Source organism: Medicago truncatula, chromosome 2 (assembly GCF_003473485.1).
Source record: "Medicago truncatula cultivar Jemalong A17 chromosome 2, MtrunA17r5.0-ANR, whole genome shotgun sequence".
Classification (NCBI taxonomy): Eukaryota; Viridiplantae; Streptophyta; class Magnoliopsida; order Fabales; family Fabaceae; genus Medicago; species Medicago truncatula.
The window spans coordinates 21,819,021-21,842,703 of NC_053043.1; the positions used below are offsets into that span (position 1 = coordinate 21,819,021).

The following is a 23,683-nucleotide window of genomic DNA, read 5'->3' on the forward strand; positions in this document are numbered from 1 at the left end:
TTAAAAAAAAATAAAAAGTCCCTTCGGAATCTGACATGAGGTACTTCAAAGTATCCTCCCTGCCGGAATTTCGGTTGAAATGATTTTTTTTTTAAAAAAACGCCTTTTTAAAATGCGATTAGGCCTTCTTTTTTTTTTAGACATGATCGTTACGACTAAAAAGACTATATAACAAAATGCGTCATAAAAATGAAAGTGAGACGGTTTTAATTGTTGTGAAATGCGAACGTTGATTTAAATGTAAAATAAAAACTTTTTGAATGACTAAAGACAAGAAACCCGAATTTTAAATGGTAAAAAAACGAATAAAAGGGAACGTGAACCATTTTAAAATACGGACAAGAGATTTTAAACGGTCCAAAATTGGGGTATGACACTCGGGTTTGGATTAGGTTACTGGAACTTCCCCAGGAGTATTGGATGGAGGGGACCCTCCGTGAGATAGCAAGTGCGGTTGGCACATCGCTTCTAATAGACAATGCAACGACCAAGCGATTGTTTGGTCATTATGCCAGAATTCTTGTAGACGTGGACTTTTCTCGGAAATTATTTCATGAAATTTTGGTAGAGAGAGAAGGATACGCCTTCACTTTGAAGGTGGCTTATGAATGGTTATCGGATTATTTCACTCACTGTCAAAATGTAGGACATGATGTCTCGGCCTGTAGACGGTTGTACCCACGAAAGGACACATTTGCACCTAAGGAAAATATTGCACAAGGAAAGAAACAGATCCCAGTTACGGAAACTACTTGGGTATCGAGAAAGGAAAATCCTTTCGGCATCGGTTCCTCTCTTGCTTTTGGGGCCGCTGTTACACCACCGGTAGCAGATGAGGAACATACGGCAGCAACAGAGAATTCCCACCAGCAGCAGCTACTTATTGGGAATTACCAGCAAACAACTGAGACCGAGGCAACAACGGCTGCACTTGTTACTGGCATAACAACTGAGTACGAGGTATCAATTGCTGCACTTGTTACAGGCACAACATCTAATGCGGAGGAAGATAATGCGGGTTCAGAAGTTATCCCTGAAGTCGTCCAGCCTCAAGTGGTACCCCTTAACTGCAGTTTCATGAATACAAATAATACTTTTGGCACCACACTTCATAATTTATCTGTTGACGTCGTTAGAGGTAATATTGATGAGACACCGACACATGTTTTATCTCCGATCAAACAAATCACTCTAGATATCAGTAACATTGTGGCTCCGGAGGGTTCTAAGATAGATCCGGTGCTACAAAAAGACTTAGATTTCATGCACACTTGGCTATCAAAGGTAGGAGCATCCGAGGTACCATTTATAGAGATTGTTTCCAAGTCTCAGAAGAAGAAAAATGTGGAAAATGTTCCATATAAAACCCGCTCTCAGGGTCCTCTTCCACCATTTAAATGAATATCATCTTTTGGAACACCCGGGACATTGGTAATATTGATTACCGACTTGCTTTCTCTGATATGTGTCGGCTACGTAATTGTTCCGAGTTGGTTTTGGAGAAAGGGGGCATGACATAGATGACTCTTCTTGGTTCACCTTTTTGCCTTCTACGTTGTTGGCGGACTTTGCACAGGACAGGAATGAGCTACCAAACTATAGATTTCCATAGCTTTTTATGTTCCTTTTATTTCTGTCTTTTTTCTTCATTTTGAGGGTTTTGGCCTAGTCCCCCTCTTTTTGTAAATATTTTTCACCTTTTTTTAAATAATATTATGTATTGGAAAGGCGGTAGAGGATGGGGGTTTCTGTGGGGTGCCAACCTAGTTGGAATGCTTCAGATTCTCCCGGATGCCCAACCTTTCTCTTAGCCTTATAAAAGAAAAAAAAAAAAAAAAAAAAAAGGCTACCAATAATATGTTAAAAATGTTTACAAGAGTTAATTACAAAGGTTCCTTGAATTTAGGAATCAAATTGATCCTATATTTTCTACTTTAAGCAATCACTCCAAAGCCTCCAATCTTCAAGCCTCCTTGAAATTTGATAATCCCAAGGTTTTAGAACCTCAAGCTTGCATGTAATCCTGCGATATTATTACCTTATAAATGTTTTTTTTTTCTATTGCCTTGTTTCATCCCCTTGAACCTTGATTGTTTGTGAAACAACCCTCGCAATTACCATGGGAGGGGAAAAATACCTCCTTTTGCTTTGATGCTCCACCAAGATCCTTAACTGAAATCAAACTTACAATTATCCTATAGAGAAATACTTGAGAGTTTTTATAATTTGATTTCATGAGTTATACAATAAGTGGAGGCAAGTATATATATAGGTGAGTTAGTTATGAATAAGTTGTACAAAAAATAAAACTAAAAAAATAGAGAATGAATCAAATCATACATATCTATAATTGAATCAATAGTGTATTTTCTGAAATCACGAATATTATGAAGATTAAGTCGATAGTCATGAACACCGATTTGATTCATTGGTTTCCAGATGAAGGTTGATAAAATAATCACAAATTTGATTCGAATCATAGCTTCAAAGGAGCAATTTGATTTGTTTCAACAATGTTTGGTATGAGTCAATCAATAAGAGTCAGACACCCGAGAGCAAAAATGACTCGATTCAAAATGTACATGGCAACATTTGAATCGAATCAAATATTCATAGATTAAAAGTTTCAAGAGACTCCAACTTAACATTAGCTACCTTAAGGAATAGTTTAATAAAGGTGATCTTATAGGAGATTATGAGACTAAGATTATTTAGGGGTCTTCACAGTTTTGTTAAATAAACAACATATAGCCTTAACCTAACTAACTTAAACATCATCTAAACCTAAATTAATTAGTGACCCAAGGAGTACCTACAATATGAACTTGGTATCCGAGAGAAATCCCTTACTTAGTAGGTTTGTCTTCATTTTCTTGTTTACTCCTTGGACATGTGTAGCCTCCTTGTTGAATCTCTTGATATAGTCCCTTAGAGGTCTCTTGGATTCTGGTGTATGATCCCATGGACCCTTCATATAGGGTTCAAATGAATAACTTACACTTCAACTAATCGTGGGCGTTGTGGAAACTCAAAAGTGTGTCCACAATATCAATGTGATTGTGTGGGCTTGTAGTGTCATCGGAGTGCTTGACACAGAAGCTTCTGGAGCTCTTTTGGCATTGAATAATATAATTATTAATTCCACTTTGGATAAATTTTTATCCTTCTTGTGGAAGCATTCTTGACGACCGCTTTGTCATCATTTGAGATTATCTCCACGGATTTTTCACTACGACAGTCTTGAGGGGGTGATACATTATTATCGCGTTCTGCACTACGACACTTTTCAGGTGAATGATGACTATGACCTTCTTGTCGTTACTCCTCATTTCTTCTAGTTTTACTTGGGATGAACAAGGTTTGACTCCACCCTGCCGATGAATTGACAATGCTGCTTGGCATGATGGTTTTGAGGGAGCGACACCTTGGTTTGGGTTTGGTACTTCGACGCCTGACTTGATTTGGCCAGCCTTCACACAATCCCTATTTTCTCCTTGGGTCGTCAGCATATGGGTTTGGTGTTGTATTTTCGTTTTGGGATCTCCGAGGAGGTTGTCTGTCTCTTGGGCTTCGTAGCCTAGGGTTTACCTTGAATTCCATCATTGTGAATTGTCACTAATGGGTTCTTTTGGACCCCCACATTACGAACTATCACTTGTGGGTTTCGATGAATCTCTACATTATGAGTTGTTGCTTTAGATGTGGGGTGCACTAAAGGTGGTAGATTCATCGTGTGTTGAGTTATCGATCCTAGAGTCAATGTTAAAATGGGATTCATCGTAAGAATTTCCGTCATTGTTCTTGTGTTAACATCAGCTACCAATGGTTAGAGGACGGGTGCAAGGGCTCTTCGTGTAGGCTCTAGGACTGAGGAGGATGAATCGACGATTCTGTCGATTCCTACGTTCTAAGCTTCGTTAGCGTTGCAGTGGACTCATCAAGTATTTACCATTTTGTTTGATTTTGAGAGATTGTTTCTAGGGTTTAATGAAGTTGCTACTAAACCTTCCAAATCTAGGTAGATAGCATCTGGGTTGTGATCCACTATGTAAAGGGATGAGATCGTCGTTCATCCATTGTGGTCCACCACGAGTCTTTCTCAAGTAGATGAGGGTGGTGCACTTGTGCATGCGCTAATGCTTAAGTTAGCGAGGGTTCGAGAGAGTGAGGTGAATATTAAAGTAAAGAGTGAGATACATGACCTCAATGATGTGCATTAGTATTTATAGGGAATAAGTAAGATTTTTCGTTGTCAAGCCTTCACCTGAACAGGTGTCACTGAGGAACACTTGTAATGATCCGAGGGGAACACCAACATTGGATCCAGAATGGAAGGTTTAGGGGTCTGTTTGGTTAACCCCAAAAAAGAGCTTTTAGCTTTTAGCTTATAGCTTATAAGCTCGTTTGACAAAAAAAAGCTCTGTTTGGTAACACTTTTTCACCATGAGCTTATAGCTTATTTCACGAGCTTATAAGCTATTTTTCAGAAGTTATTCCAAGTAGCGTTTGAGCTTATAGCTTATAGCTTCTCACTTTTTCTTTCAATTTTACCCTTATTATTTCATTTAAATTGTATTTTTATCCATTATAATTTTTATAATAAACTACGTAATAAAGACTACTATCCCTTTATTCCAATTTTTGTATATATATCAGCTGGCCTTTTTTTTTTTTTTTGAAAAAATATATACCTTCGTTTTTTTTTTACGAAACAAAATACTATTATTCTATTAGTGTTACTTTTTTTTTTTTTGAGGTAAGTGTTATTTTCTTTATTCTCTATTATTAGTATTACTCTATTGGTGCTACCTTTTTTTTGTTTTTGAGGTAAATGTTATTTTTTTTTATAAAGTGGAAACACTTAAATGATAATAAATATAAGATAAAATTTTAGTGAATAAAATTTAATTTAATTTATAATACATAGGATATATTAAATTAATAAATTTAAAGTATTTTTTTAAAGAAAAATTAGTTTACAAAATTACAAATACTTAAATTAATGATATAATTTTTATTATGAATTAAGAATACCCTTTATGTCATTTTACATTTATCAGCTAGTTGAACCGCTATTTTTACCAAACGCTTCAGTTAGCTTATCAGCTAAAAGCTATCAGCTAGCTTATCAGCTAAAAGCTATCAGCTACCTTATCAGCTATCCGCTATTTTTACCAAACAGAGCCTAGATCGATGGACTGGATCACTATCGAGTGGAAACTAGAGCATGCCCATGATATAAACTTGCTTGGCTTCGGATCCTGGTTGGACTCAGGCCTAACCAATATTAGGCTTAGCCTAAATTTAAACGATACTTTATCACAAACAAAAAATGATATTGCTAGAAAAATACTTAGCACATGTTCCAGTTGACCACACATTTTTATTTTGTAAGCAAAAAGATTTCATTACTTTGAGTACAGGGGAACTCAAATATAATAATACAGAGTGAAGTATATTAAAGATAAGAGAGCTGACCGGTTGACTAGCTATAAATCATGTCCCAAACTTTTCGAAGGGTCTGTCATAGTTAAATAAAAAAAAAACGTTTTTCAATTTATTTTTTATCTATACATATACGGGGAATAGGGATATACAATTTTACATTAACTTTTTATCTTTCAATTTACTATTCATTTAAGACCGGTGCTAGTCACACCCCAAAAAAAACAAGTTACACTTCAGAATGACTAATATACCCTTTAACTAAAATAAAAATTTTAAATTAACTAAATTTACATTAACGTAAATTGAACATAAGGAAACTTAATTTACTTTAACCTAAATTGAACATAAGTAAACTTAATTTACATTAACCTAAATTGAACGTAAGTAAACTGAATTTACACTAACCTAAATTAAACATACGTAAACTTGAATTTACATTAACCTACATACGTAAACTACACTAACCCCTTTTATATACATACACGTAAACTTAATTTACACTAACCTCTCACTTAAAAATCAAATTGACAGGCATATCTCATACCAAAACAAACAATAAACAAATAGAAACTCATCGAAAATGAAATTCATGAAATTCACTAACCTTTATGAATATAGTACAGATCAATAACAAAGATGTTGATTCAGATATTGGTTGCACATCTATGGTGATTTGTGGATGAAAGGGGGTAAGGGTTCAGAATGATCATAAAAGATGGGTTTTTAAAAATTTACATGAAGAGGGCAATTTTGGTATTATTGTAAAATTTTAAATAAATTTGGGTGTAACTTGTTTTTTTTTTGTGTGACTAGCGTCAGTCTTCATTTAAACTATTTTAATTATAACCTTATTTTTTATATAGTACCACTTAAATTTTTAATCGAAAAAACTAGTTATATCTCATTATAATAAGAATAATTATATTATAACAATATAAGTTACATTTTATTTATTTGAAGTTTATTCCTAAATAAATTATAATTAAATACAATAAAATAAAAATACCCATCTTGACGCTACTAGATATAATAAGTAATAACCGTATCCGTTCAATCAAAGTAAATCTTTTTTTTTTTTTTTTTTGAGGGAATCAAAGTATATCTTATTAGCCCTAACATAAGATAACCTTTTTTTTTGTTCTTAAATCTTTCTTTCTTAGCCAAAAAAAATAAAGTAAATTCACTTACTAGAGTAAATCTTATTAGCCCTAACATAAGATAACCTTTTTCATTGAATCTTCGCATAGCATAAGCCCATGATATATTTTATGCCCTAATTCTGTGTCTATAAATTCATCATGTCTTTGTTAACTCTTAACAACATTACCTTTTTTTCTATCTTGCCCTAATCTTTCACTACAACACAGAATATCGCATAACTACTCTGAAAGGTAAAATACTTGATACACATTTATGTCCTCTTTTCTTTGTTATTGTCTTCGATTGTTTAATGTTCTAATCTTTATGTTCGTTTTTGTTTGAATCACTTGTTTTTGCTTCTTCCCATGTGTGTTCTTTCTTCCCATGATGTGTTCTTTTGTGTATGTCAGCTCTTTTTTTTTTTTTTGTGGGTTGATTTCATATTACTATTAAACAACTATACTAACATAAAGATTAGAACACATTAAACACATACAAATTTCATTGACAATTTTTATAATTAAATTTGTAGAAATGGGCCGTGGGAAATTAACTATTAAACACATTCAAGATTGGAAAGCTCGGAAATCAAGTTTCAATCAGAGAAGCAATGGATTGGCGAAAAAAGTTTCTGAATTTTCTAGCAAATTTGGAGTTGAAGCTTGCTTAATTGTGTATGATGGTGATGGTAGACTATTGACTTGGCCGCAAAACTCCATCGTTGTACAATCCATTCTTAAAACGTACGAGCTTCAAAAGATTGAGACAACTCCGAAGATCTTTGATGTGAAGGACTATTTTGCAAATAAGAAGAATAAGGTTGAAGGTGAGATTTCCAAAGTGCACAAAGAGATTGTGATGAAAATGTATCCAACTTGGCACCCATGCTTCATGAACATGGATGGGGAACAACTCAAAACTTTCATTGGTATTCTAGATGCCAAGATTCAAGCTTGTAATCACAAAATTAGCATGCTAAAGAAAATGCAACAAAGAACTGAAAATGGTTTCATGCTAAACACTACTCAGATGCAAAATGTGGCTCCAAAGAATGTTGTCTCCACACATTTGAAGCCACTTAGTGATACTAATCGACTTGGTGAAGTTGAAGAATTGGATGATTTTATGGATTGGGCTAATCAAGTACTTGATAATGTTGCATATTTGGATGATCCAGTTACTAAACCTGGTCAGGAATGGGAAACTCAATTTATGGATTTTGATGCTTTGCCGGAAACAAGAGATGGATTTTAAACAAATTTCTACATTATGTGTTTTGCATTGCGTTGTGATGAACTTGGTTTGATTTTATTGTTTATTGAATTATTAGTAGTTTAATAAAAGAAATTTTCATATAACCATCTACTCGAGCTTACTTTTGAGCATATATTTTAATGTACTGAATTGGTCAAATGAGATATTTGCCTTTCAATTGTTGGCTTTCAAGTGATTGACAATGAGCATTTAATTGTTCCAAAATGAGTTACTTACTGATGTGGAAAAATGGAAAATTATATCTCTTATAAATTTTCAGTGTTGTCTTTATAGTTGATTAACCATAGCATTATAATTTCATACAATTTTGTGGCTAAAATAATGAATTAAAGAAACAAAAGTTAGGAACGTATTGTCCACGGCAAGGTCGTCAAAATCGGGACTTTACTTCAAGTCGAAAGGGAATAGAAAAATCGGGACTCTTAAAATCGCAATTAAAATCGAAGGATTTTATTCAATGACTTTTGTAGAATCGATATATGATAGCAAAATCGAGACTCGTAAAATCCCAATCAAAATCGATGATTCTACCAAAACAAAAATTATGCTAAATATATGTTATAAATTGCATATAGTCATAAATAACTTAAAGTTCAAAGTCCACAAAATACATATACATAAATGACTCAAAGCATAGATGCAAATATACTTTAGTAGTGATAATGATGTTAAAACCTACACAAAATACTTAAAAGAAAATCCTAGATGCATGACAAAATACTTGATCATAAATGAGTAAGGCTATTAAGTTTCAAGACAAAGACTAGATGCCTAACAAAATATTTAAAGGCAAAGCTTATATACAACTGATGATGATGTTGAAATAAGCAAATGATGGAGACAAACGAATATTAAATCAGTGTGGAGAAATGGAAAAGATGATGTATGATGAATTGAAGATCAAACAATGATGAACCATGTAACCAGTGAGAAAGTGCAGGGGAAGTGAAAGAATGAAAAAAATTGGCATTTTGGGTATTTATAGAACTGGGTCATGGATTCAAATCGGGCTAATTGACGAACCGGGTCAAAAATTGACCCTTATAAAAAAATGAACAAAATCCTGCGATTTTGAACGAATTTCACGAGTTTGTGTGATTTTGTGCAATTTTTATAGGATTTTACCTGTTTTTGGGATCCTACTATGGATTTGAATCGTTGAAGCTACGCAAAGTCGCCAAAACCTGAACTCAAATTCTCAAAACCATATATATACATACATCATATATATTTCAAGGGTACTGATTGATACACTAGAGGAATGTAGAAAGATTTTTTTTTTTTTTTTTTTATCTCTATACAATTTTAAAGCTAACTAAACTCTAAAGGAAAGCAAATATGAGCATTAATTTGCTCCCACACTGTGTACATTAATCAACAGACCAACTTTTGTTACCTGTGCAGAAAATCAACCAAAATGCTCCAAGCTTTTGAAGCTGGCAAACTAGTTTATATTACAAAATCTACATCCTTATGTTAACAAGTCTATATCTTCCCATATAAGGTTAATTTGCATCCAAACTCATAGGAGGACCATCCTTTGGAAAGTATACGGATGAATCGCTTAATTTTTTATTTTTTTTTTGAATAAATGATGAATCGCTTAATTGTAAGTCACTTGACTTAACTGCCTGAGTATACATACTATTGGAGTTGGAGGGGAGATCATCTTGTATGATCTGCAAGAAAGTATGCATGAAAAAAACTTCAATTTGACTTTTTATGCTATAGAGGAAAAACGAGACGAAAAATTGGACGAAAATACAAGAAATCACACCTGAGGAGGCTGCCTCAGGCTCCCTTGCGCCTGTACCATGCACCTCTACGCAGTGGCGTATTCAGGACCCTAGGTCAGGGGGTGCAAACTCTTTAACATTATATATATATAAAGGAAAGTGTAAAAAATATTTTTTATCATTTATTTAAACGACAAAATTTTTAATTTTTTACTTAACCAAATAATTATTTTTGCAAAAAATAAACAAAAACAAGCAGATAAACTTTCATGATTCAAAAATATGTAGGCTAGACAATATTAATATAGAAGTATGATTAGATAAATAATTAATATAAAAAATATATATTTATTTTAGACTTTCTTATATGATAAATTGATACTCCACAATAATTCTAGAATGAATATTTTTTTTTTGTGGTGGTCGGGGTTCGAACCCCGAACCTTGCATATTATTATGCATTGTCCATACCAACTAGCTGAGCTCACGAGGACATTTCTAGAATGGATATAGTAAAAAAAGAGAATGAATGAAATAAGCTAAAATGATTTGTTGAGTATTATATGAGATAATTTGGATAGATACGATATTTGGTCGCACACTTGAGAAAAGATAAAGAAAAGAATTAAATAATATATATTTTAAAATAATTAAATCGATATATATTTTGTTACGTGTATACTGAAATATCATGTCTAAATATTTTTAACAGATAGGTATTTTCTGGATTATATATATATATATATATATATATATATATATATGCCAACTGTGAACTTGGCTTAGTGAGTCCTGATCATGGCTTGAAGAACATGTATTCCTTCTATATTTACTTTTATTTTTGCTGTTTGAGAACTTTGAAGTAATACAATATAATAAAAAATGAGGAAAAAGTAATATAAACACTTTAAGAAAGTGTAAAACTTGAGTGTTGACCTAAGAGAGTGGGAAAAGATGTCCTCTATGTCAGGTGAGCACCTCTTACGCGTCAGAAGGTGAGAGCATAATATTTGGATAAGTGCAAAATAGCTAAGTGAAACTGCAGCTGGTGCAAAATTAATTTCCCAGGGTGTGCAGGTGCGAATAAACTAAGATAATTGGAAGAAATTTTACAATCTCAGGGGGTGCAGGTGCACACCCTCACTAAGAGGTGGCTCCGCCCCTGCCTCTACGCCTGGGACATTATTCCTTGCTGCCCCAGGCGGTCCTGTGTGTAGCTCTGTGCGTCCAGATGTGGGTAAAAACTGCTTTTTGCTTGTTTTCCAAGATGGATCGGTGGGAAAAGCTCAATTTTCTTCACTTAAACCCTATGTAACCTCTTGTTGTAAAATGAGACCCTTTCAAACTAATTTATTCATTCAAAAACATTTGACGGCGAAGGCAAGGGTCAAGCATCAGAGTTCCAAAGCAAGATTCATCATTCTTTTGTTCTCTCTAGGGTTTCACGATGAACTCCTTCTTATTTGTTGGAAGATCTTTTTACACCAAATTAAGCTGCAGTTAGCAAGATCAAAATAAGAACACAACATATAATCTTCATTATAACATTGTAGTGAAAAAAATCTTCTGACTTCTCTCTAGACAAAACTTCTTGCTTTCTCCCCTTTATCCAAATCAGGCTAGTTTGATGTAGATCTATAGGTTGTGGTGGTGCGACGAGACTACGTCTCCGCACCATCGTACTCATACTCTACAAGAATACTTGAGAATTCCGACAAAAAATTTCTGAGGAAACTTGGTTCCTTGCTAAAATTAATAAAACTTTTATGAGGAAACATTTCCTCGATATACATATGTCAGCAATCTGATCTTCTTTACTGATGAGATAAAACTGCAAGTGCACGGTTCTACCGAAGTAGTAAAAATAGAGTATCGTTCCGACATGGAGTTGTTCAATTCAATAGTGGAAGTCCTTGATAGAGACATTTTCTATCAAGAGTGGACGTACCCCGAAGCGAGGACGAAAGGGGGAACCACTATAAATCCCGATGTTCTTAACTTCCTTATACTTTTAGATTTTCGTATTCATAATTGTATATGATTTCTATGTTTGAAACCATCTTGATTTTATTGTGATTATTTTTGTTCACTTAACCTAATCTCAATTATGTCAATTGAAATTCTTTCAAATTCAATTTTATCACAATCAAGGTTCAAATAAGTTTTAAGCCATTGATTCATATATCTTGTGTTCATTACTTGTTAGTGTGATTTATTGTTAAAAGGTTTTGTTTGAGATTGTTTAGTTTTGCAATTTGTATGATTGAATTTTGATATTTGATTTACTAATAAGATTCAATATTTGAACCTCTCAATTAAACTTTGAATCTTAGTTGTTGTTCATTGTCTTAACTTTGTTATCATCGCCTCGCACAAATCCAATAAGTTATAAGTTTACAAATCCAAACTTTCGCAAAACCTTTTGAAAATCGAAAACGCTATTCACCCTGCCTTAGTGCACCTTCTTCTTCGTCATATAGATCAACAAGTGGCATCAAGAGCCTGATCTCTTCACTAACTTTTAACCACCGGAAGAGCCCTAATCTATCGTGGTTACATATGTGTTTTCTTTTATCCGACTGTCCAACCAACCTACTTGTTAGAAGGAAAATCATAAAGTAAAATGTTTATCCTAATTATTACCAGTAACATAATAAAACTAAATTATCAGCTATATGCTTGTATTCCGTAGTTGATGCAACTTTGCATCAGAGTTTGGTTTGTTGCCACATATAGGGAACTTTAGTTTGTTTCTTTTTAACAAGACAATTCGCTTTACTTATCATATTCATATTGTTAATGTTTCTTTTATTTCATATATTCTGAAAATCATAAAAAGATTTAATTTTTATTTAGTTTAGTTTGCTTCTTATTGTTTTTATTTTTGTTAGATACATTCCAAAAACTCTACAAAAAATTTATTCTTTTTATTAGAGAATTTTTTTTATTGTTATTTAGTTTAGTTGTGTATTTCAACTATATCTTTGTTTTTTATTTTTTTATTTTTTTGAAGGAATCTTTGTTTTTTATTTGTTTTTTTTTTTCAAATATTCTTAAAATCATAAAAATATTTAATTTTTATTTAGTTTAATTTGCTTCTTATTGTTTTTATTTTTGTTAGATATATTCCAAAATCTCTACAACTTTTTTATTCTTTTTTTTTAGAGAAATTTTTTATTGTTATTTAGTTTAGTTGTATATTTCAACTATATATTTGTTTTTTATTTTTTTTGTTTATATTGTTAGTTTGTTTCTTTTATTTCAAATATTCCAAAAAATCGTAAAAAAAATAATAATTTTTATTTAGTTTAGTTTGCTTCTTATTTTTTTTATTTTTGGTAGATATTATTCCTTTGAAAAAAATGTATTGTTTATTTATAGAGAAATTTTTTATTGCTATTTAGTTTAGTTATATATTTCAACTATATCTTTCTTTTTTATTTGTTTTGTTTATATCTCATCTCATCTTATGCTCTAGTGTCTATATAAATTCATGTCTTGTCAACTCTAACATAACCTTTTTCGTTGAATCTTGTATCACAAGTACAACAAGAGTATATCACAATTTGAGATAACAATCACACTTTTTTCAGGAAAGAGATTAATCATCCGGTCAAAGGTAAAAATATGTATACGATTATTATAGTTGTACATATACATAATTGCATGATTTTTATTTGTTATTGTACTTGATTGTTTTATGTTCTAATCTTATGTTTACTTTTGCTAGGGTTTTATGCTTTAATTTTATGTTTGCTTTGTTAGGGTTTTATATGTACGAATCTAACCACAAAACGTTTTTTGTATGGACCTTCATGTTAAAGTTCAACAACCCTCAATTTTTTTTTAGTTTTTAATAATGTTACATGATCTCGTCAAAATAAAAAATACTTCTTTCTTGTTTATTAATCCTCTAAAAAAAAAACTATATCTCTTGTTAACTCTAACATTGCCTTTGCGGTTGAATCTTTCGTTACAGAACATAATCACATAGTTGAATATAACTTTCTATCATTAGTCAATTGTTATGTTAGTATTTTCAACCTTGTTAGGATTCGAATCGTCGACCTCTTTTACTCAAAAAATAAAAAATATAATATTGAATTATTTTTCATTGTTGTTGTAAGTGACAAGGTTTTATGTTCTTGAGTTTTTTTTTTTTTTTTTATCTTGTTTGAATCATTTGATTTTCATGATTAACTCTTTTTCACTAAATTTTTCAAACCTTTTTTTTTAATTGTAATTAAAACACATACTCTGTTTCTTATAGATGTTACAATGATATACACATATCTTTGGTGGCTCCAACAATTGACATCACTACTAATTATGTTGTATTTTCCAAAAAAAAACTACTAGTATGATGCTTAATTCTTAAGATTTATGTTCTGTAATTAAAACATGATGAGAGAATTAGAGACTTGACAAGGGTTCTCTTAGTATATATATTTTTTTTTTCTTTTTTTCTTTTTGTCAAGTAGCCTAGTGTGGCTAGAATTCACCATTTTGAAGGTGAAAAAGTGGGGTGTCCGGGGATCGAACCTCTGCCCCTGCATATAATTATGCATGTTCCCACCAACTGAATTATGCTCACGGGGACAGTATATATATTTTCTAAATACATCATTATCAAACGATATTTTTATTATTATATTTTTTTAGCAATATTTATTTATTATTTATTTTAGTCTTTCTTAATTTTTATAATAATAATAGTAAATCTTATTTTTTGTTCTTAAATTTTTTATTTTTTTTTGGTACAAATAAATCTTTCTTCACTCACTAGAGTAAATCTTTTAAGACAAATAATATATAAGATGAATCAATCAAATATTTAGTTGTAAATTGATTAGAGTTTTAATTACAACGGTGACATAGTTGAGGATCCAACTCATCAAATAAAGTCTTGTTAACCCTAACATCACTTACAACATAGCATCCAAACCGGTTGAGAGATCATAAGCCCATGATAGATTTTATGCCCTAATTTTGTGTCTATAAATTCATGATGTCTTGTTAACTCTTAACATTGCCTTTTTTTCTATCTTGCCCTAATCTTTCACTACAACACAGAATATCGCATACTTTCAAAGATCAACTACTCTGAAAGGTAAAATATTTATGTCCCGTTTTCTTTGTTGTTCTCTTCGATTGTTTTATGTTCTAATCTTTCTGTTTGTTTTTGTTTGGCATTGTTTGAATCACTTGTTTTTGCTTCTTCCTATGTGTGTTCTTTCTTGCCTTTCTTTATGTAACTATTCTTTTTCTGCATATGTGTGTGTGCCTTAACCTTCCTCTAGCTGTTTATAAGGTTACACTGATGGATCTTGCCAAGATAATTTTTTTATGGACAATTTTAATATTTAAATTTGCAGAAATGGGTCGTGCTCGTGGGAAGTTAACTTTGAAACCAATTCAAGATGAGAGAGCTCGGAAATTCGCTTTCAATCAGAGAAACAATAATTTGGCAAAAAAAGTTTCTGATTTGTCTAGAAAGTTTGGAGTTGAAGCTTGCTTGATTGTATATGATGGTTACGGTGATGGTAGACCGATAACTACGCCACAAGATTCGACAATTGTACGGTCCATGCTTGAAAAATATGAGCAACAAAAGATTGAGGGTACACCTACAGAGATCTTTGATGTGAAAGACTATTTTGAAAATAAGAAGAATAAGATTGAAAGTGAGATTTCCAAAGTACACAAAGAGATCTTGATGAAAATGTATCCAACTTGGCACCCATGCTTCATGAACATGAATGGGGAACAACTCAAAACTTTCATTGGCATTCTAGGTGGCAAGATTCAAGCTTGCAAGAAAAGGATTAGCATGCTGAAGAAAATGCAAGAAAGTGATGAAACTAGTTTCACACAAAACACTGTTGACCCTTTGAACTCTCCTGTTAGTTTGCCTCCTGTTTTGTCCACTGGCACTAACCAATTTGGTGAAGTTGAGAAGTTGGATGATGTAATGGCTGAACCTAGAGAATTGACTGGTCAACTTGGTGAACTTGAGGAGGAGTTGAATAATTTTGTGGCCAAACCTAATCAAGAATGGCTTGCTAAACTTGATGGAATTGGTGAAATGGATTTCACACAAAACACTGCTCACACACAAAGCATGGCTAAGGAGATATTTTACCCTTCAAATTCAAACCAATTTGAGGGCATGAATGATGGCTTTTCTCAATGGCAACCTATATACGATCCTTTGAAGTCTACTGTTAGGTTGCCTTCTGTTTTGTCTGCTAACCAACTTGATGAACCTGGAGAATGGACTGATCAAGAATGGTTTACTGAATTTCTCAATGTTGATGATCAAGCTGCTAGTAAACTAGATGATGATGGTGATGATGATATTATGAAGTGGACCAGTCAAGATGATGGTGATGAACTTATAAAGTTGATTAGTCAAGATGATGTGTTAGCATGGAAAGATGACTCTTTCTTGTCTCAAAATGAAGAACAATATGCAACTTTGAAGGAGTGAATTGGATATTGATTTTTTTGTGCACTTACTCAATTAGTTATTTACCTTTATTTCTTTGTTTCAAATTTATTTGTCTTTTAATTGTTAGCTTTAAACTTATTGACAATGACAATGGTTCAATGAGTAGTGACAGTGAGTTATTATTATTTGACAATCAGCATTTACTTATTTAGTCTTATTATTTGCCTTTTAATGTTTGTCTTATTATTTGATTTGATTAGCCATATATAACATGTGAAACAGTGAGTTATTTAGTGGTAGGGATATTACCTGTCCCAAATTAAACCACTACTTGACAAATTATAATGTTGTATCATTTTATAATAAAGTTTGGACATCATACAATTGTGTCTAAAATAATGGCTTAAAGTAACAAAACTTAGGATAAAGGAATATACGGTCCAAGGAGCTTGAGTAAATCCAAATTATAGATATCCATTAAGTATTGCTTTACGTGTTAAATGTAATGTGTGACTTCTTCACAAGCCGTGTCAAAGATGCAATTACAAACAATCATTATTCAATAAGATATCAACATAAGTCATATATATTTAAATAAGCACTTTGTTTTCAAGACTTTCTGATACATTAGAGGAATATAGAAAGATGTCTTTTGTTTTCTCTCTCTATACAATTTTGTCTTACCAACCCTCAACCTCAAACCAAACTACTCTCTAAACCACATATTGACATTCAAATTACAAACTGTCCAAAAAATGAGCAAAACTGAAGATCTATTTGCTTTACCCTTCAGCTTTTACTCCCACCTGTGCAGAAAATTCACCGAAATGCACCAAACTTTTGAAGCTTGCTGGCAAAATACTTTATGATACAAAATCTACATCCTTCTGTTAGCAACTCTACATCTTCTCATATAAGGTTAATTTGCATTCAAACTCATAGGAGGACCATCCTTTGGAAAGTATCCGAAGGAATCGCTTAATTGTAACTCACTTGACTTAACTGCCTGAATATACATATTGTTGGAGTTGGAGGGGAGATGCTCTTGTACGATCTGCAATAAAGTTTGGATGAACACAATTAGGATATTCTCTGAAGTAGAAAAGCATTGTGAAACAATGACGCAAACAGGGACAATGAGACGTAGACACTGCTACTAATTTTAAAAAATAGAAATAAATGAATGTGTAACATTGTGTTAATGTCATGTGGATATACAGGACTTCAATCGTAAGTGTCGATGCTACATAGAAAAAGAAAGATAGAAACAAATGACTGAGCTAGCAACAAATACTATGCAAAAAATGTACTACCAAAATACCAGTTCCAAATATCAATTACCGGAGAAGAACAAACAAAGTTACTCGATCACTTATCAATGAAACAGTAATATAAAAAGTTACCTGATCAGCAACTTCAGAACCATCTGAGTGGAAGACAATAGGTCGGCAGCGTTTATCTTCATTCATCAAACTTGAATTTTGGAAATGGTTTACGAGGGCATTCTTCCCTTGGATTCGAGCATACGCCAAAGAAGCAACTTTTTCACTATTAAACTTCTCCCACTTCTTCCCATGGAATGTCTGCAAAACCAAACATATCAATGAATTCGTCACACGAGGAAAAATTAACCTGTTCTAGTTGTCTTTTCCTTAATAAATTTCCTGGATATCATCAACCGCAAAATAAAATTTAATAAGATAATATGCAAAAAACAGTGTTGAGCCAAAAATATTCTCATACAAACCTCGTAGAATGGAATGATAAGCGATGGTGACAACATGTTGATAAATGCATAACCGACGTTGCATTTATTCTGCAATTGAGGGAGGGAACTATCAGCATTGCAAATTGCAAGAATTCGGGGATGAAACAGAAACTCAACAAGAAAAATAAACAGCTCATTAAATTAAAATAGCATAACATATACCTTAAAGTCAATTGGCAGATAGAGAAAATCATAGGTGCCCTTGTGATTTTCATCAATGGCAGCTAACAACATTTTTGATGTGTATCTGCAGGTAAATGAACAATTAATAAGTATCTTGCCAAGGTATCCAATGAAAAAGAAGAAAAAGTAACATTATTAATAATAAACAAGCATTGCTTAGAGTTAATCGTTCATACTTATTTGGGATATTCTTTATCATCAGCGTAGTCCTTGTATCTTCACCACTTCTAATCTTATCTAAGTCGAGCTGAAATAGCTTCTTGTTGTCAACTTGGCTTCCATTGTTGTCGATCCATCTACTCCTAACACGGTCAGTAAAACTCTCCATAGCAGTAGGTAGTAGTCCTGGATAAGGACCATTACCTAAAAATACAGGGCTAAGTATAGGAGAAGATCTCATTCGGAAGTTTGATGAACCATTGTCAGGCATATTTCTTGGAATAGAAATGCCAACATTACCAGAAATGCCACTATTAAGCATGTAATTTCCATCATTGTGCCCTAGACCCATGCCTCTATAGCCAACATTATTCATCAATGAAGTTTCAGATGACTTGGGGAAAAAACCGAAGTGCCTTTCAAAAGGCAAACCTGAAGGAGCAGAACCGACATGATGATGATGATGTTGCTGCTGAGACGAACTGACAAAGGAATTGTTCTGACTTGAGTATGGGAAAGCATGACTCGTTCCATTCGATGTACTAAGTTGATGTCCCACAGATGGCCTTGGCCAAGCTGAAGGCTTGGTTGGCTCTGAGGATAAGTTTGGACTTCCCCATAGAAACTGTGGAGCGGTCAAGGTTTCCACTGACGACCCATTTGATGTTGATGCACCAAACGAGGACAAAGCTCCACGATATGGACTAAATTTTGGCTCTGGAAGTGAATGTGAGTTGAAATTAGATCCAGCGGATGAAATCTTATTGGGAAATATGTGGTCTCCATGACTACTCCTTCCTATGTCCTGGCCAATAGTTGCGGCCTTCACTGTGTTCGACAACTGTGGTTGCAAAATTGAAGCTAATCCCGGTAAATGGTTGCTGGTTGTTGGGCTCATAATTTTGGAACCAGGAGAATGATTTAAATTTGGCAATGAACTCTGCTCAATAGGACTGTTGAACTGTAACCAATTACCTGTTATGAAAATTTAAATAAATCATTTCCATCAAAGATAAAGATGCAAGGGGTGCATGATTTATGAAGTAGATAACTAAAATCTATGCTACTTCATGATTACAATGGCACAGGGATCATTTAGCATCTCAAAGAACCAACCTGGCGGAGAGCCGGCTAGAGGTGAACCCACTTGATATCGAAAACTTCGAGACTCATCTTGGTCAAGCTCTTGATTCAGTTGGAGCATCAAACTAAAAGGTGTAACATACTAAAATATCAATTACATGCCAGAAAACAAAGGAGGCAGATATATGGAAGTTAACACAAGCTATTTATGATAATTTGACCGTGTTTCTCTACTCTCACATGACACTTTATTGACATATTTAGTAAAACTTATTTTATGGGACTGCAAGGCCAATATTAAGGCTGTCTCAGTATTTACTAGAAAGTAAAATAAATAAAATCCATAATTTACGCAACAATTTTCAAAAGTGGAAAGGTCAAAGATGCCTCATCAAATGTTTCTCAATTTCACAAGATGCACAAAAATCAGCCAGAAGAACAGATTGTTATTGTAAAAGTAACAGAAAAATCAAAATAAAAGCAAAAGGCCAAATTATTAGCGTACGCACTTGCGACGAGCTCCTCCAGGCCGACTTGGTTCAAGCTTTATGCGTTTACCAGCTATGTCACTCCTATTTAATGATTTAAGTGCTGCTTCTGCAGCTCTTACATCATAGTATTCAATAAACTTATGATGCCTCTTGTGAGGAGTTTCCCTTATCTGCAAAAATATCCACCCATTCATCTTAATTTCAAGTTCAAACAAGAGTACATATTATATATACAAGTATATGTTTCCCTGAAAGACTCGGATGTAAAAAATTCAAAATAAGTGATAAAATTATCACCTCTTTGACCTCTCCATAAGCCCCAAATATTTGGCGGAGGTCTTCATTTGAAACTGATGGATCCAAATTGAAAACTACCAAGGTTCCTTGATTGATATCTTTGTCTGATGGATTATCCTACAAAGTCAAAAAAGAAAAGCCAACATAATATGAATGTCAGGGAGTTGAGCTACTAAAAAGAATAAATGACAAGAATTCTGTTTCAGTAAGAAACCTTTGGTATTGAAAAGTGAATGTCAAGTTTCCTTCGCCGCAAAGGTTTATTTTGTAATGCACGCATAGCTGTCCGAGCAGCACGGATGTCATAATATGATATCATTACAAACCCCCTGTGTTTACATGCAGTATATAGGGTTCTAATATCACCATATTGCTGAAAATAAAAATTAACAACACAATCAATAATACATTATTTTCAAATGATTTATTTCTCAATAAAGATATACTATTCAATCAGAGGCAAGGAGGAATAATGGCCACCATAGTTTGTACTAGTAGTTTTTTCATTGACCTCACTCTAACTTAAACTCACCTCAAAAAGAGTCCGCAGCTCTGTATCCTCCACATTACTGTTAATATTTCGAACAAACAATGTTCGAGAAGGATGCTCTCCATATGGATGTTCCCCAGCAACAGCTCCGCCTCCCACACCATTAGGTAAAGAATAAGGGGGCATACTATTTCCAACAGAGCTATCAGAAAGGCTTAACTTAGATATACCCACACTGAGGCTTTCCTGTGGATCCGTTTCTAGTTCCAAGCCTCCACTACTATCAAAAAGATCATACTCTTCTAAGTCCTCAAGGGAACCAGGCAAACCGCGTAAGTCAAAATCATCCATTATGCCAGCCAAAAGCTCTTCGTCATCATCAGGAAGCATGGTTCCGATTGCGTGATTATTACCATTGTCAAGGGAACCATTAAGCTCTGCCTCTTGATGATGTTTTTTAAAGTTAGTTGAGATGTCATCAACAGATTGAAAACCATTTTCAGTTTCATTTAAGTTCACTGCAGGTTAGCAAAACCAGTTCATGAGATTTTATAAAACATGGAGTAAACAGAAATCAGAGCTGGTAGGAAATAATTATCACATACACTTTTCATGTGGAAGAACAGGTAATGAGCTAGAAAAGAGACTGGCATCAGATGAAGCGTGGTATGAATCAGATCCAGATGAAACTTCCAAAGCACCATGCCTCAATTTTCCAGCTGTATTTATAGGTGGAATCTTGGAAGGAGCTATTTTGTAACAAAAAGATTATATTTGATTAAACATGATAAGTCGTTATAAAAAATTCATAACCAAGACAAAACAAGAGAATTTGGAGATTTACCGATAAATGAAGGATCGAAAGACTGCTTCATTGCATCACCTTTCTGCCGCACTCAAAAACAAAAACAAAAAAAAGATAGTTATTGTTTGATATTATAGGCAGGTAAATCTTAGATACTTGCAAAAGATATGCCACCCATCATAAAACATAGAAAACTGCAATTAAACCAGAATCAAGAATAATTGGGATAAACCTTCTACATCTATAAGAATATTGAGTTTTTGGTTAAATTTGCAATAGGAATTTTCACCGGTAGAAGCAGAACTCCATTGCTGTCAAATTTCTTACATATCTTATGTCTATAAGAAGGAAACCAATGCAAATATCTATAGATCTAATGAACAATCCTACTCTAGCACTCCCCAAAAAGCATACTAGACATGCATAAAGTTCTCCATGTACATCTGGTTTAACTCTGAAATGAGGAGGGAACTAACATCTGAACAAAAGCTAGCATATTGAATTTACCAACGTTCTCAGTTTCTGGACCAAATTCATCAGAAGTTAAAACATAGACATTTGAGCTTTTGCAGTGAAATAAAACTAAATTCAGATATGTATGAGGAGCAATATTATCACAGTCTTGGGTATGTGAATAATTGGTGTTTCAGCCAATGGTTAAGAATGATCCCATTCATTCGATTTGGTTATCCTAACTAACTATACGATTAAACTAGGTTTGACATAAACAGGGTTGTGGTTAAACTTGAAATCCACAGGGTCAGAACAAAACATCAGACAAAGCAAAACAAGCAAGACACAGGACACAAAGCAGTGTCTCCGATGCCGTGAAGCAAGCAATGTGAAAATCAAGCCCAATAATTAGATGAGAGTGATACCTCATGCAAAAGCTGAGTTATTCACAAAGGGTTATACTCAATTCAGTGATCACAACCTTCCATTCGTAAATAGTCCCAAAAAAAAAAATTCACACAGCATCATGATAAAAGTAAGTTCTATGTTCCCATGTATATGATCTAGACAAAAGGCACAAACTTCCCCACAATTTTAACAGCAAACAAGCAAAAACCTGATTCAACTTAATCCATTTTTAATCCATGATAATAACTTTAACAATCAAATTAAAATAACCCATTGCAAGATAACATCATTCATACATAAAATCAAAAAATATAGAATAAAGCAAGTGATCATAACTAAAAAAAAAACATTTTTACATGATCACAATACTTCAACCCTAAACCATAAACTGAAACACTATTTGAAACTACCAATAACTGAAAACCCCTAAAAAATCAAAAATCACCATAACCGTTGCATGCAAAGCTAAACAAAATTCAACTAAAAAAACTGGAATGATCAATTAGATGAAAACCCATAAATAATCTCGTAAAAAGACTCAAAATTTACAGTTAAATTTATAAAAATCATAGAAAAAATTGAAATACCTGAAAAGGGGTCGGAAACCCTAAAAAGCTTGAAGGGGTTCCGTGAAGAGAAAAAAATAGAACCTTTGAACCTAAAATGAAATGGATTATTAACAAAATGAAGAGAAAAGTTGAATAGAGTGAAGAAGAGAAAGAGAAAGTGTGAATGTGTTGAAAATAGTGATTTTGTGAGAGAAGAAAAAGGGAGAATCTTTTTGAGAGAGGGAAGAGCGTGGCGATGATTGGTTGTGACCCCAGGAGAGGAGAGAGTTTAAAAAGGAAGAGAGAATGATTGAGTTGAGAGAGAGAGAAAGAGAGATTAAAATAATGGTTTTGGATATTGAGAATGTGGAGGATTTAACTCTATTTAAAGCTTATTTCAGGTCCAAAATAATGTATATCCCTATACTTTGCATTTATTAAACAAACTATTATATTATATTGAAGAAAAAATGAAAAATAATCTACTCTAATATAAACACGGAAGTTTGTTTTTTTTAATGAAAAAACATGGAGGTTTGTTGTTGGTAAATAAATGTTGATGTTGGAAATAGCATAAATAGATGTTAAGCATGTCCTTCATTTAAGATGCCGTGTTTGCAACCACCCCTTGGAAACACACGTGGCTTTTTATTTTTTATTAAAATGTATTTTGTATTCCCTCCGTCCTAAATTGTACGTCGTTTTAGGAAGAGAAGAAAAAAGGTCTTTCAATTTGATGAAACATTAATGTTATTTTTCCTATTATATCATTAACTATTTATTAGTCTCTCTTCTTTCAATTCTTTCTTTTATTTTTCCATATCATTTATGAAGGACAATTTTGTAAAATAACTCATGAGTTTTGGCCCCCTATTTCAAATTCAATTTTGATTATGTGATTGTTATTAATCTTGATTCTTAGAATCAATGACGACCTCATAGGATGCT

At 33.1% G+C, this 23,683-nt stretch overlaps 2 protein-coding genes across 3 annotated transcripts; one reads left to right on the plus strand and one right to left on the minus strand.

The window, feature by feature from the left end:
* Positions 1-7,122: 7,122 nt before the first annotated feature.
* Positions 7,123-7,842, plus strand: LOC11413180 (agamous-like MADS-box protein AGL11). Its single transcript, XM_003595530.1, has one exon. The coding sequence runs from the start codon at positions 7,123-7,125 to the stop codon at positions 7,840-7,842; it is 720 nt and encodes a 239-aa protein (XP_003595578.1).
* An 8,741-nt stretch (positions 7,843-16,583) lies between these two features.
* LOC11409020 (protein MEI2-like 5) lies at positions 16,584-23,095 on the minus strand. Of its 2 annotated transcripts, none has more exons than XM_024775709.2 (13): positions 22,775-23,095; positions 21,366-21,408; positions 21,127-21,270; positions 20,564-21,039; positions 20,246-20,404; positions 20,032-20,148; positions 19,753-19,904; positions 19,277-19,368; positions 18,178-19,135; positions 17,981-18,065; positions 17,798-17,866; positions 17,454-17,633; positions 16,584-17,104 (listed from the first exon to the last, which is right to left on the minus strand). In XM_024775709.2, exons 2-13 carry the CDS (start codon positions 21,394-21,396, stop codon positions 16,970-16,972), a joined length of 2,598 nt encoding a protein of 865 aa, XP_024631477.1. In that variant the 5' UTR covers positions 21,397-21,408; positions 22,775-23,095; the 3' UTR covers positions 16,584-16,969. The 2 variants fall into 2 exon arrangements, with proteins under 2 accessions (XP_024631477.1, XP_003595581.1); XM_003595533.4 differs by having other exon boundaries at positions 21,366-21,416.
* Between the last annotated feature and the right edge of the window lie 588 nt (positions 23,096-23,683).

Bases quoted from the DNA above. Each gene is read 5' to 3' on its own strand.
- LOC11413180 (XM_003595530.1), top strand. From the start codon at position 7,123: ATGGGCCGTGGGAAATTAACTATTAAACACATTCAAGATTGGAAAGCT.
- LOC11409020 (XM_024775709.2), bottom strand. From the start codon at position 21,396: ATGAAGCAGTCTTTCGATCCTTCATTTATCG. The intron at 19,369-19,752 runs GTGCGTACGCTA...TACACCTTTTAG, and splicing joins CCTGGAGGAGCTCGTCGCAA to TTTGATGCTCCAACTGAATC. The intron at 18,066-18,177 runs GTATGAACGATT...ATTTACCTGCAG, and splicing joins ATAAAGAATATCCCAAATAA to ATACACATCAAAAATGTTGT.